A 12,964-nucleotide genomic window follows, 5' to 3' on the forward strand; every position below is an offset into this window, starting at 1 on the left:
CATTCACCAATCGTAAACAAACAACATTTAGTCACGTGATCTTATTGATAAAAACAGCGAAAAAAAACTGTCACGTGACAACCATCATGAATTAAACATGAGATCGTAAATTATATAGAAGAGATAGAGCACCACGTGGCTAAATGTTTGTTTACGATTGGTGAATGAGGTCCATTAGCGCACCGTTGTATAAAGAAATCATTCGCTGGGCTGTTAATCTGATTGATTATGTAGAGCTCATTGGTAAGACTCCTGGCAATATTGAAGCATACAGGTAATAAATATAAAGAAACGTTACAAACCACCATTTATAACCATTTATAAAGTTACAAACCACCATTTATAACGATGAATAAAGTTACAAACCACCATTTATACAGATTTATAATTTTGGAATCGATTGATTTTTTTTTTAAAGTATTTATGTTACTTTTGTACTTTTAAAATAAAATCATGTAAATTTTAAACACTTAAGGAAATTCGTCTTACAATTTGTGCACTACACCAAACAAAACATATAACTATAGAAAACCTAAATGTACATTCACACCAGACTCACACACAATTTACATGTGAAAAGTTTATATCAATATTGTTTCTATTTAATGGTTTGATTACCAGGCGATCAAAAGAGTTTCTGTTATTAAGAAATAATCCCATATTGCGAGTGGAATATATTCTAAACTCAATGCATATGTAGCATAACATTTGCAAGTAAGCCAAAGTTTGCAAGACCCCTACTTTGTATTTATTCTCACAGCTAACTGTCGAACACGAATTAGGTCAACAACATGACATAACTGTGTAGTGTGTTGGAATTATCTTTGCAAGTATGTTAAAGATATTTTAAATTCCTTAGCTTCAAAGTCCCAGGGTGAAGGTCAGACAAAAAGTCTGTTCTATTCAAGATCCGTACTTTAAGTTCAACTCTTTGTGAGTCAAAGCAATGGGAAACATCAAAGTGGTGTAAGGTAGACCAGTTTTGTGCAAAGTTTCTAATTAAGGTAAGTTAATGATTGATGTTTCATTGCATTGTAATACATTATTACATTTCTTAATGCTTTACAAGCTAATTGAAGCCTTATCTTAAATCAATTCCTTGTAAATGAATCTGGTGACGGTCTGTAATCTTTAAGTTTATGTATTGCTTGTCATGCTTTATTAGTGCAAAGTGAGGTGAGCTTCATTATTGGAAAAGTGTGCTTTATTATTGGGAAAGAAGTCTTTCCAGTGTGCTTTATTTTTTGAGAAAGAAGTCTTTCCAGTGTGCTTTATTTTTTGAGAAAGAAGTCTTTCCAGTGTGCTTTATTTTTTTTAAAAAGAAGTCTTTCCAGTGTGCTTTATTTTTTGAGAAAGAAGTCTTTCCAGTGTGCTTTATTTTTTTAAAAAGAAGTCTTTCCAGTGTGCTTTATTTTTTTAAAAAGAAGTCTTTCCAGTGTGCCTTATTTTTTGAAAAAGAAGTCTTTCCAGTGTGCTTTATTTTTTGAAAAAAAGAAGTCTTTCCAGTGTGCTTTATTTTTTGAAAAAGAAGTCTTTCCAGTGTGCTTTATTTTTTGAAAAAGAAGTCTTTCCAGTGTGCTTTATTTTTTTGAAAAAGAAGTCTTTCCAGTGTGCTTTATTTTTTGAGAAAGAAGTCTTTCCAGTGTGCTTTATTTTTTTTAAAAAGAAGTCTTTCCAGTGTGCTTTATTTTTTGAGAAAGAAGTCTTTCCAGTGTGCTTTATTTTTTTTAAAAAAAGTCTTTCCAGTGTGCTTTATTTTTTGAGAAAGAAGTCTTTCCAGTGTGCTTTATTTTTTGAGAAAGAAGTCTTTCCAGTGTGCTTTATTTTTTTAAAAAGAAGTCTTTCCAGTGTGCCTTATTTTTTGAAAAAGAAGTCTTTCCAGTGTGCTTTATTTTTTGAAAAAAGAAGTCTTTCCAGTGTGCTTTATTTTTTGAAAAAGAAGTCTTTCCAGTGTGCTTTATTTTTTGAAAAAGAAGTCTTTCCAGTGTGCTTTATTTTTTGAAAAAGAAGTCTTTCCAGTGTGCTTTATTTTTTGAGAAAGAAGTCTTTCCAGTGTGCTTTATTTTTTTTAAAAAGAAGTCTTTCCAGTGTGCTTTATTTTTTGAGAAAGAAGTCTTTCCAGTGTGCTTTATTTTTTTAAAAAGAAGTCTTTCCAGTGTGCTTTATTTTTTTAAAAAGAAGTCTTTCCAGTGTGCCTTATTTTTTGAAAAAGAAGTCTTTCCAGTGTGCTTTATTTTTTGAAAAAAAGAAGTCTTTCCAGTGTGCTTTATTTTTTGAAAAAGAAGTCTTTCCAGTGTGCTTTATTTTTTGAAAAAGAAGTCTTTCCAGTGTGCTTTATTTTTTTGAAAAAGAAGTCTTTCCAGTGTGCTTTATTTTTTGAGAAAGAAGTCTTTCCAGTGTGCTTTATTTTTTTTAAAAAGAAGTCTTTCCAGTGTGCTTTATTTTTTGAGAAAGAAGTCTTTCCAGTGTGCTTTATTTTTTTTAAAAAAAGTCTTTCCAGTGTGCTTTATTTTTTGAGAAAGAAGTCTTTCCAGTGTGCTTTATTTTTTGAGAAAGAAGTCTTTCCAGTGTGCTTTATTTTTTTAAAAAGAAGTCTTTCCAGTGTGCCTTATTTTTTGAAAAAGAAGTCTTTCCAGTGTGCTTTATTTTTTGAAAAAAGAAGTCTTTCCAGTGTGCTTTATTTTTTGAAAAAGAAGTCTTTCCAGTGTGCTTTATTTTTTGAAAAAGAAGTCTTTCCAGTGTGCTTTATTTTTTGAAAAAGAAGTCTTTCCAGTGTGCTTTATTTTTTGAGAAAGAAGTCTTTCCAGTGTGCTTTATTTTTTGAAAAAGAAGTCTTTCCAGTGTGCTTTATTTTTTGAAAAAGAAGTCTTTCCAGTGTGCTTTATTTTTTGAGAAAGAAGTCTTTCCAGTGTGCTTTATTTTTTGAAAAAGAAGTCTTTCCAGTGTGCCTTATTTTTTGAAAAAGAAGTATTTCCAGTGTGTGTATTATTGTAAAACAACTCTCTCCAGTGAGCTTCATTAGTGCGAAATGAGTCTTTCCAGTGTGCTTTATTATTGGAAAAGAAGTCTTTCCAGAGAGCTTGCATAATCAAGTTTTGGTGTTGCAGTCCAGCTCGTTTCTATACTAGATGGTGCACACAATGTTTATGAGCGTCTTTGTATCGGGCTGGGTGAATAAAGGGAAGCGTTAGATATCCTTAGATTCTCCTGCACCGTTCGGTGCTATGGGTTGCTAGCTGTCTCCACAAAGATCTTTCACTGGCAATGTCTGAAGCTTCTTCCCACCTGATGTCCACTGCTCTGAGGTCCTCAATGAAAGTGTGGCGCCAAGGGGCGCAGAATGTTGAAAGTAGTTCATGCAGTGGCTGGATGATAGGAGGAAGAAACTGAAGTAGTGGGGAAGAAGGGAGAGGAGTTTAAAAAGTGATACATACATAAACATAAATGAATAGCAGCACCAGGGACCAAGTTTTTAAGAGAGAACGTAGTGAATTAATGCTACGAAAATAAGGAACTGCGCCGACCACGATAAAAAAGGTAGCCTCATTTTTCTCTCTCTCTTTCTCTTTCTTTCTCTCTCTTTTTTTCTTTCTCTCTCTTATTCTTTCTCAATCTCTCTTTCTCTCTTTTTCTTTCTCTATTTCTTTTCCTTTCTCTCTCTCGCTTTCTCTCTCTTTTTCTCTCCCTCTTTTTTCTCTCTCTTTTTCTTTCTATTTTTTTCTGTTTCTCTATTTTTCTTTCTCTATTTCATTTCCCTTCTCTCTCTCTCTTTCTTTCTCTCTCTCTTTCTTTTCTCTCCCTCTTTTTCTTTCTCTCTTTCTCTCTTTCACTCTCTTTTTTTCTTTTTCTCTACTTTTCTTTCTTTCTCTCTCTCTCTCTTTCAGTCTTTTTTATCTCTCACTTTTTCCTCTTTCCTTCTCTCTCCTGAGGCAATCTATATAATTGTTGCCCTTTGAAGAGGGACGCTTTACTTTCACCGTTGACCAGCGAAACGCCAAGAAATAAATGTTGTTAAAGTCCTTTAGCTGCCCAACACTGCTAACAATTCCCCACCCAAATCCTTGTCAGTCGGTGAAGAGAAAGAAACAGGATCCGACGGCAGTCATTCATGCACATCGCGTCTAATTTGAGTGTGCAAGCTAGACTCTCTAACCACCGGGTACCAACACGCAGGATAGGTACCTGCCCTAACCCTCCCATAAATCTAACACTAGCGGGACTGGAGGGGGGCACTAGAAGACACATACACCCAGACACACTCAAAAAGATGGCATCAAACACCCTAAATACGTACCCATCGGAGGCCATCTTCTGCTGCACTGATGGATCCGTACTTAAAGACCCCGTGAGAGCCGGGTATGGGGCCTTTATATGCTACCCGGACCACGACCCAGATAAGCTGTCAGGCGCATGCGGCCTCGCCGCATGTAGCTATGATGCAGAAATCACGACACAAAGCCATATAAGGGACAAAATCCTTAAAAAATGAAACCGTTGCAACTACTATTGTAATAGTCACCGATTCAAGCTCCTACATCGAAGCCTTAGCTGGCTTGGGGGGAAAAGTCACCTTTGGTAGAAGAGGCATTAGGCGCAGCAATTAACATACGTCTATTTATTGGAGCTGTCATCTTTATATGCAGTGGGTGCCCTCGCACTGCGGCGTGGGGGGGGGGGGGGGGTAACGAGGCTACTGATGCTCTAGCAGAGATGTTCTCAACCTTTTAAGCTCGGCAACCCTAACCCTAACCCTCAAACACACACAGCAATAGAAGAATAGACATAAACAATCCATATTTTCGAGGGTCTTAGGCGACCCCTGGCAAATCGTCAATCGACCCCCAAAGGGGTCGCGACCCACAGGTTGAGAACCCCTGCTCTAGCACGAGAAGGAGCGCTTGCCGTGCCCACTTTTGAGGCCCCAAGTACGTTTAACCAAGCTACGACATTAATCCGAGAGTTGGTACATGACAAGTGGTTGAAATCCTGGGATGGCTCCACCAAAGCCCGTGGAGTCTGGCAGCATTTGCATCGCCCGAACCGCGATGATCCATTGTGGAGGCTACAAAGGTCGGAACAATCCATCATTGCGCAGTGTGTAGGACGTGGCACTGCCCTGTTGGTGCTTATTTTACCTGTTTAGGCCAATTTCGATACCCGATGCTGACACTGTGGAGAGTGTCGCATCTCTTGCAAAAGTGTCTGCAGCTCCGAGAGCTGCGGGAGTGTGTGTCTGCAGAGTCATTTGACCTGTATGGGAGCTTAAAGGTATTACGCCTAACTGCAGAGATTCTCGCCAAGGCCCTTCCAACCTTCCCATCAAATGGAGTTCATCTCAGGTAACAATTCCCATGTAAAATATTGACGATAATTATAATGAGGGCACTTGTTTATTTCGTTTGTATTTTGTTTGAAATGTATTGTGTATGATAAACGAGAGAACTGTGTTTGGAGCATCGCAAAGTAGCCCTAACATTTGTTCTTCATTTACATCAGTGAAACAGTATGGACTTCATCACGCTGGTTTTGATTGTCATCACTTCACTACTGGTCTACGCTTACTATCGCTTCACAAAGAAATCTCTGAACGTGCCCCCATGTCCAGTCAGACCATGGCCCATAGTGGGTCATCTGTTGACATTGAAGGCAGACCAGAGACCGCAGTTCCAACAGTGGCGGGAAGAGTGTGGAGATATTTTTAGGTCAGTGACCGAAATGTTTTGTGTTGGTGTTTGTGTTTATGTTATAACAAGGTGCTCCCTCTCTCTCTCTCTCTCTCTCTCTATCTCTTTCTCTCTCTCTCTCTCTATCGCTCTCTCTCTCTCTCTCTTTTTCCCACCATTAATGTCAGGTACTCAAAGGAGCCCAAAGATCCCGAAATTAAAATTCCCAGTCTTCATCAGGATTCGAACCCGGGTCCCCCTGTTCTAAAGCCAAACGCTTTACCGCTCAGCCTTCACGCCTCCTTTACCGCTAAGCCACTGCGAACAAATGCTACTCGGACAAGTGGATTTTTGTTAGGCGGACTGTCGCAAAATCCTTACGACGGAAGTCAAGGGACAGATGATGATATCCACTTAAATAATTGTCAACGCTATTTCTCCCACAGGCATCATTAGATCAAGTTGATACTTTAAGCAATGATATATTTCACCTAGCGAAACTTTAATCAATTAACAAATTAGCCAATAAGCCAATAAATTATCGTATTGGTATTAAATTATTTTGTTTCATGACAAATAAGGGAAATAACTCCAAAATTATTGAGAGAGATATAGATTTAAGGGCGGAGTTCATCTTCTTTAAGTAATATTTTGTATATATACGTCAGACTTTATTTTGAATCTTTCTATCCTTTTTAAGAGCGTTACTAATCAATATGTTTGTAAAATGTTTTACATGTTTCGGATGTTCCTTCAGAGTTGAAGATAATTACTTCCTAGTCCTAACCTCCCGCAGGACGACGGGGGATGGGAGCGGGCAGGGTTTGAACCCTGGACCATCGATAAATCTGAACGACAGTCCAGCGCGCAAACCGCACGACCAGGCAGCCATCTTCATAAATGGTTGGGGAGTGGGGGGGGGAGGTAGTATATTATCTAAGATCTTACTAGCAGAATCTATAATTCGAGATTTTGTGAGTGAATTTGGAATCAAACGTGACATTTTATTAACATTGCAAAACCGGAGCATCACAAAATGTTGTCATTTATTCGCGTAATTATTTCTCTTTTATACCTTCAAACATTTCCGATGAGTTACTTCCCTTTTATTTCAGTGTTTACCTGGGATCTAAACTTCTGGTGGTCATCAATGACTTTGACCTCATTAAAGAGACATTCGTGAAAAGAGCAGACGACTTTTCTGACAGGCCAATCATGTTCATCGATGAGGTTTGTTTTCTTTTTTTTTTTTTATCTCAACACTTTGCAGGAATTCAATAACAAGGGAAGCAAACACGAGCCTTAAAAAAAAGCAATAAATCCATAAATATAGAGATGAATATCAGTGGCGTCATTTAAAAATAGCATACCGAGATCATGTTACTAACAGAGAAATCTTCTACCTCACGGGCACTAGTTGAAGACTAGTTCCCTTAGCAAAGTGATGATTGCTTGTCGTATGAGATTCTATAGTTACATGGTCAAAAAAAAAGTAGAGTTCTCCTTTCAGACCTTGCGATCTACAGGGCAGACAATGTTAAGGCCATCCGTTTCTTTGGCCAACGGCTAACGAGCAGGGTGTCATGTGGCCACCACAGCGACCAACCGCCTTGACTTTCCACAACATAAGTCAGGTACATATTAGAGTTGGGTGGACTCAAGGGTGCCCTAAAAATCCCGAAATTCAAGATCCTAGTCATCAAAGAGATTTGAACCCGAGCGCATAACCACTCAGCCAGCACGCTCCCGATACATCCTAAGACATGAAGAAATACTTCCCCCAAAGACAGCCATTAGCATGATGCTGAAATAAACAGATCAGTGTCTATGACAATTACTCCTAAACGCTATTCATCTCAAGTAGTCTCTAAAAAGTGTAAGTTAGAAAAAAAAATGTTCAATGAGATTATCTATATATAAATATAAGAAACTATGATACCAATTTTTCTAATTTGAATGATCTTTATTTTAAACTTTACTTTCGTCGCTGCAATATTTTGAGTCAAAAAAAAACAACTTCATTATAAATTTTAGGTATTTTAAAAATGTATTTTTTTCTATCGACAGATCATGAATCATCAGGCGAGTGGAATTGTTTTTAATTCTGGCCATGCTTGGAGAGAACAGAGAAATGCCGCATTTTCTATACTTCGCAATTTTGGCTTTGGAAAAAATGTTTTGGCTGACAGAGTACTTGAAGAAGTATCGCATTATCTGGACAACTTGAAAACACATAGTGGCAAGCCGGTAGACATTAGAAAAATAACCACAGAAAGTACAGCTAACATAATCTGCTCCATTCTAATTGGGAAAAGATATGAATACAACGATCCTGTATTTCAAAGACTTATTATGAAAATCAATTTCTTATTCGCCTCTTACAAGCAAGCGGCCATTATAACATGTTTTCCATTTCTGAAATATTTACCGGGACACCAAAAATTAGTAGAAAATACTAAATTCATTTTAGAAATTCTCAAAGATTTCATAATCAGAAGTAAAGACAAAGACCCTGACGATAATTTTATTGCTTCCTATGTAGCTGAAAGAGGTTCTAAAATTGTAAGTGATGAGACCACCACAATGAATGAAAGGAATTTATTGCGATCAGTTTTTGATCTGTTTATTGCTGGTACTGAGACCACCTCGACCACAATTTGCTGGTTTGTGCTTTATATGTTGAACTATCCGCAAGTTCAGAAAAAGATTTTTGATGAAATCGAGGCTCATATTGGAACTGAACGAGTCCCTTCCATTCAGGACAGACCTAAGTTTGTATATCTCAGCGCTGCTATTAAAGAAACACAAAGATTGTCCAGTATTGCGCCACAGTCTGTCATGAGAATCTGTTCAAAAACTCAAACTATTAGAAACTATACGATTCCTGAAGGTTCTTTGATTGCTCCAAATTTAGACTCTATCTTGTTGGACAAAAAAATCTGGGGATCAGATGCTGACATCTTTAACCCAGACAGATTCATTGACACAAAAGGCCAGTTGAAGAAACCCGAAGAGTTCATTCCCTTTGGAGTTGGACGCCGTGTTTGTCTTGGAGAATCAATGGCTAAAACTGAGCTGTTTCTGTATCTAAGTTCTTTGATTCAAAGATTTCACCTGCTTCCAGTTCATCCAGATCAACCTCCACCAATGGACTATATTTATGGAGTGACAATGATTCCCAAAACTTACCAACTCAGACTTATTGAACGGGCATCTAGTTAAGATTTTTAAGATAAACAAGAATAAATACTGTAGACACATATTTTGTAGACCAGTGATGCCCGAAATACGGCCCGCGGGCCATATCCGGCCCATGGACCATTTCAGGCCCGTGGACCAAATCCGGCCCGAGACTTGGTTTCATCCGGCCCGCCGAAACGTTGCTACAAAATGTAGAAATTCCCCCCCCCCTTTTTTTTTTTAAAGTTTGAAAAATGTATCTTTACCTACGTTAGGGCTCTGACCTTATCTGTGATGTAATGGTACCATGACATTTAAAATGTGTAGGTTTATGCAATGGGAGAGCCGAAGAAACTAAAAGTGGACTCTGAATTTAGAATCTACCAGGAAAAGTGAATGATTCTTTTACCTTTTTTGTATGTGGAACATGATGACGAACCAACCTATTTATTTTGTACAGTGTGGCTGCGTTTAAGCACAACAATATAGAAACGAATTATAAGAAATTATTAGTTGGACTGGGAATTAAAGATGATTAAACTAGGCCTGAATAATTTACCAACAAGAGACAAGAATATGAGTCGTTGGTAAAGCTATCTACAATGTTGCTCACATTTTAAGTAGAGAAATGAAGCCAGTTTCAGACCCTTAAAAATTATAAACTTCTAATATTCCATTAATTAATGTACTAGATGCAAAAGTTTATAATAAACCTGTTTTAGGTTTATTTCATTTCGTTTTGTACATTTTCGGCCATGTGGCCCGCGACTCGAGTGTCAGAAATAAATTGGCCCGCAGGTCGAATTAGGTTGGGCATCGCTGCTGTAGACTTTTTATTATTTGTGGGAGGCGCGATGTCTGAGTAGTAAAACGCTTGGCTTCCAAAAGGGGTCCTGGGTTTGAATCCTGAAGGATGGAATTTTTAATTTTGATATCCTTAGGGCGCCTCTAAGTCCACCCAGCTGTAATTTTTAGATTAGTTGGTCGTTGTGCTGGCCACATGACATCCTCGTTAACTGTAGATCACAGAAACAGATGATCTTTACAGATCTTTACGCCCTATAGAACGCAAGGTCTAAAAAGGGAAAATTAATTTTTTTACTTTCCTTTTATCAAGTCTCCTTAATCATTTTTTCATACAAAATGTAAATCTTGTGGCTTGAGTAAAGTAAGTTTCCCCTTTCAGACCTTGAGTTCTATGGGAGCAGACGATGTTAAGGTCATCTGTTACTTTGGCCCACGGTTAACGAGCAGGGTGTTATGTGGCCAGCAAAACTACCAACCGCCTTTACTTTTCCCATTAGAGTTGTGTGGACTCTGGGGCGCCCTAAAAATCCCGAAAATTCAAAATCCCAGTCTTAACCGGGATTCGAACCCAGTACCTCAGATTTTGAAGCCAAGCGCTTAACCATTCGACCACCGCGCCACCTACAGCCTTGTCACGACCCGATTCTCCCCCACTGGTCACAACCTTATTATACCTCATCTCTAATATATATATACCAGCATTATTACATTGGCTCTTTTCGTCTAGTGATGACTCTCACTCTTAGAGCGAGTAATTACTTTGGCTGCATAATTATTATACTACTTTGAATGTGTATTAAATTAACTAATAACAACAATGTCACAACATTCATGACTGCATAATAAATACTCATAAACTCAAACTCTCTAATTAAAACTAATATTTAATATTTTAAATAGGGCATCGATGGCTACTTTAAAATAATGTAATGATTGATTGATGAAATGAATTGATTACTACAAACATATATTATGAATAACATAAAATAATAACATAAGACAAGTGGCTTCAATACTATATACTAATAAAACTATTGTATCTGTTAATATATTAAACAATAAAGACATAATCAACAATACATCAATTAATCACCCATGCCAATCAGACCACCACGGCTACTCCATCCTCCATGCACTGGACCCAGCGCCGCAGACTGCATCAGAGTTCAGTACCGCTGTCCATGTCATCAGATGTCAATCACTGCATGTCGCTCATTGTCTTGCTGACTGGTCTTCGTCACTGTCGCTAACATCTATTTTGTGTCTCTACGCTTAGACAATGCTTACGACTGCTGCCCAGATTGCCGTCTACCGCCTTCGGACTGTGACTGACTCTGACTATGAATGCGACTCATGGCTGCCACTCAGACTGTCACTACGACTGTCACTCTAAATAGACAAATAATCAAAATAACGCTAACAACTCGCTAAAGCGCTATTCTTTATATTCATTATCAACAAACATCTAATGCTATGACTAATAAAAACATTTCTTCTTACCCTGGTCCCTTAGAATTAATTCCTACATGTTGTCTCTGGCAAACAACTCACACCTCTTGGAGCCAAGATCGCGAGCCAGCCTCGGCGACTTCCTCCCAATTTTTATATGTGTCGTTCAACAGAAAAACACGACACACGCTCCTGCTAACACTACATGGCGCTGTGTCCCAACTGCCCCAAAACTCTTACTCTATATAGGGGAGACCCTACCCCACGCCTAAACTAGCGCTACTAAATCGTCCGTGTCTGTCCCGACCTACGGGTATCGAGTCGCCCTACAAGCTATACATCTAAGTGTCACACTATTCCTACCCTTTGTCTGTACTCTGTCGAGTCTGTCGGTGAGCCGGTAAAACAACTTACAAAATAAATAACTTTGCTCACACACACACACACACATCTGTGACAAGCCTCTCTTGATTATATTAAAAAAAAAACCATTAAATTTTTTTATTTTAAGATCTGAATAATCAGCTATTCATTGTATCATTATATTTATTATATTTATAATGTCACTAGAGTAAGAACGGGTTTCCTGAATCAGACAGGAAATCCAATGATTTAGCAATGCATGATTCCCTTTATTCCCACGACCAATTTGAAACTTAGAAAGAGATGAGCCAATGGCTCTTGAAACTCTAGGCCAGCAAAAGTCTCACCTGGTCTTATAGTGTGTGTTCTGTCTGTCAGAGGGTCTTACGAATGTCTTGTTTTGATCTGTCATGTCCAGTGACACGGTCACTCCAGGCTCCCGGACTAGAGACGCGGCCGAGGGCCATGAAGACCGGGAACCACTGCAAATTCCCTATTTTTACCAGGCTAAAAGCAAGGCATACGTCGTTTATGTACTCTTGAGGAACGGTACCTGGATTGTTGACAAGTACAATGGAAGAGCATCCTTAGTGATCCCCACGGGAGTTTTGTTCCGCTACCCATTTGGCCTAATAGTTTCCTTTAAGATCGATTCCACCCGGGCGCCACTATGTGTCAGTGTAGCATGCCCGGTAACAGGCACGACCATACTGTCACAAGTGTGAGGAACCTGTGTTTAATATCGCTAATATTTTCAAGTCTAAATTAATTCCTTTTTTTTTGCATTTAATTACATCTCTCCTTCCTTCGGATCTGTCTTAATCATAAAAGCAAAGACCAGCTAATTACTGCCATTTATCTAAAATTGTAAGGGTTTAGCTCCCTTTCGGTATATAAAAGAAAATTTAAAAGTTAGTACTATATCATAAAAAAATTGGTACATTTTTGGATTGGTTTTCGTGTATCGTTATCGACAATAAATAATTATGAAAAATTTCAAGATTGCTAAATGAAAGAAAAAACGTCTCAAAATACAATAAGGGGACTAGATCCATATATATATATATATATGTAAAAAAATTAAATTATGAGATAGTGGTACGGCGATGTCAATAATGGTAGCGGCCTTTTTTTTTATCGATGAGCAGCAAATCAGGGCGATTAAAATCTACCGTTTTGTCAGTCAAAATAGGCCTATCACAGTAGGCCTACAGTAGATGATCCGAAGACTCGAGAACCTCTTGTGGTGAGTATTTGTAATAAGGAGGAGTATCCTTACGGATCAAATTGTGTGTCAAAGCCAAGTGCTGGTGTATTAGCTTTGCAACTTGGCTATGGCGACTTAGGTAGGCAGATTCCATATGGCTGAACATCCTGCCATAATGTGTTCAATTGACTCACCCACATTTCCACATTTTCGGCATTTGTCAACAATATTGAGTTTCAGGATATGTTTCTCGTAATTTTTTGTCCTAATTACTCTGTCCTGTATTGCTGTGACA

At 38.2% G+C, this 12,964-nt stretch overlaps 1 protein-coding gene across 2 annotated transcripts; it reads left to right on the forward strand.

Annotated features, from left to right (window-relative positions):
• The first annotated feature begins 760 nt into the window (after positions 1-760).
• On the forward strand, positions 761-8,992 carry LOC106059997 (cytochrome P450 2J4-like). Of its 2 annotated transcripts, none has more exons than XM_056007491.1 (4): positions 761-1,004; positions 5,497-5,702; positions 6,779-6,893; positions 7,731-8,992. In XM_056007491.1, the coding sequence occupies exons 2-4, from the start codon at positions 5,506-5,508 to the stop codon at positions 8,883-8,885; spliced, it is 1,467 nt and encodes a 488-aa protein (XP_055863466.1). In that variant the 5' UTR covers positions 761-1,004; positions 5,497-5,505; the 3' UTR covers positions 8,886-8,992. The 2 variants fall into 2 exon arrangements, with proteins under 2 accessions (XP_055863466.1, XP_055863467.1); XM_056007492.1 differs by having other exon boundaries at positions 761-971.
• Positions 8,993-12,964: the final 3,972 nt, after the last annotated feature.

The sequence above is a fragment of the Biomphalaria glabrata genome, chromosome 13 (assembly GCF_947242115.1).
Source record: "Biomphalaria glabrata chromosome 13, xgBioGlab47.1, whole genome shotgun sequence".
NCBI classification, from domain to species: Eukaryota; Metazoa; Mollusca; class Gastropoda; family Planorbidae; genus Biomphalaria; species Biomphalaria glabrata.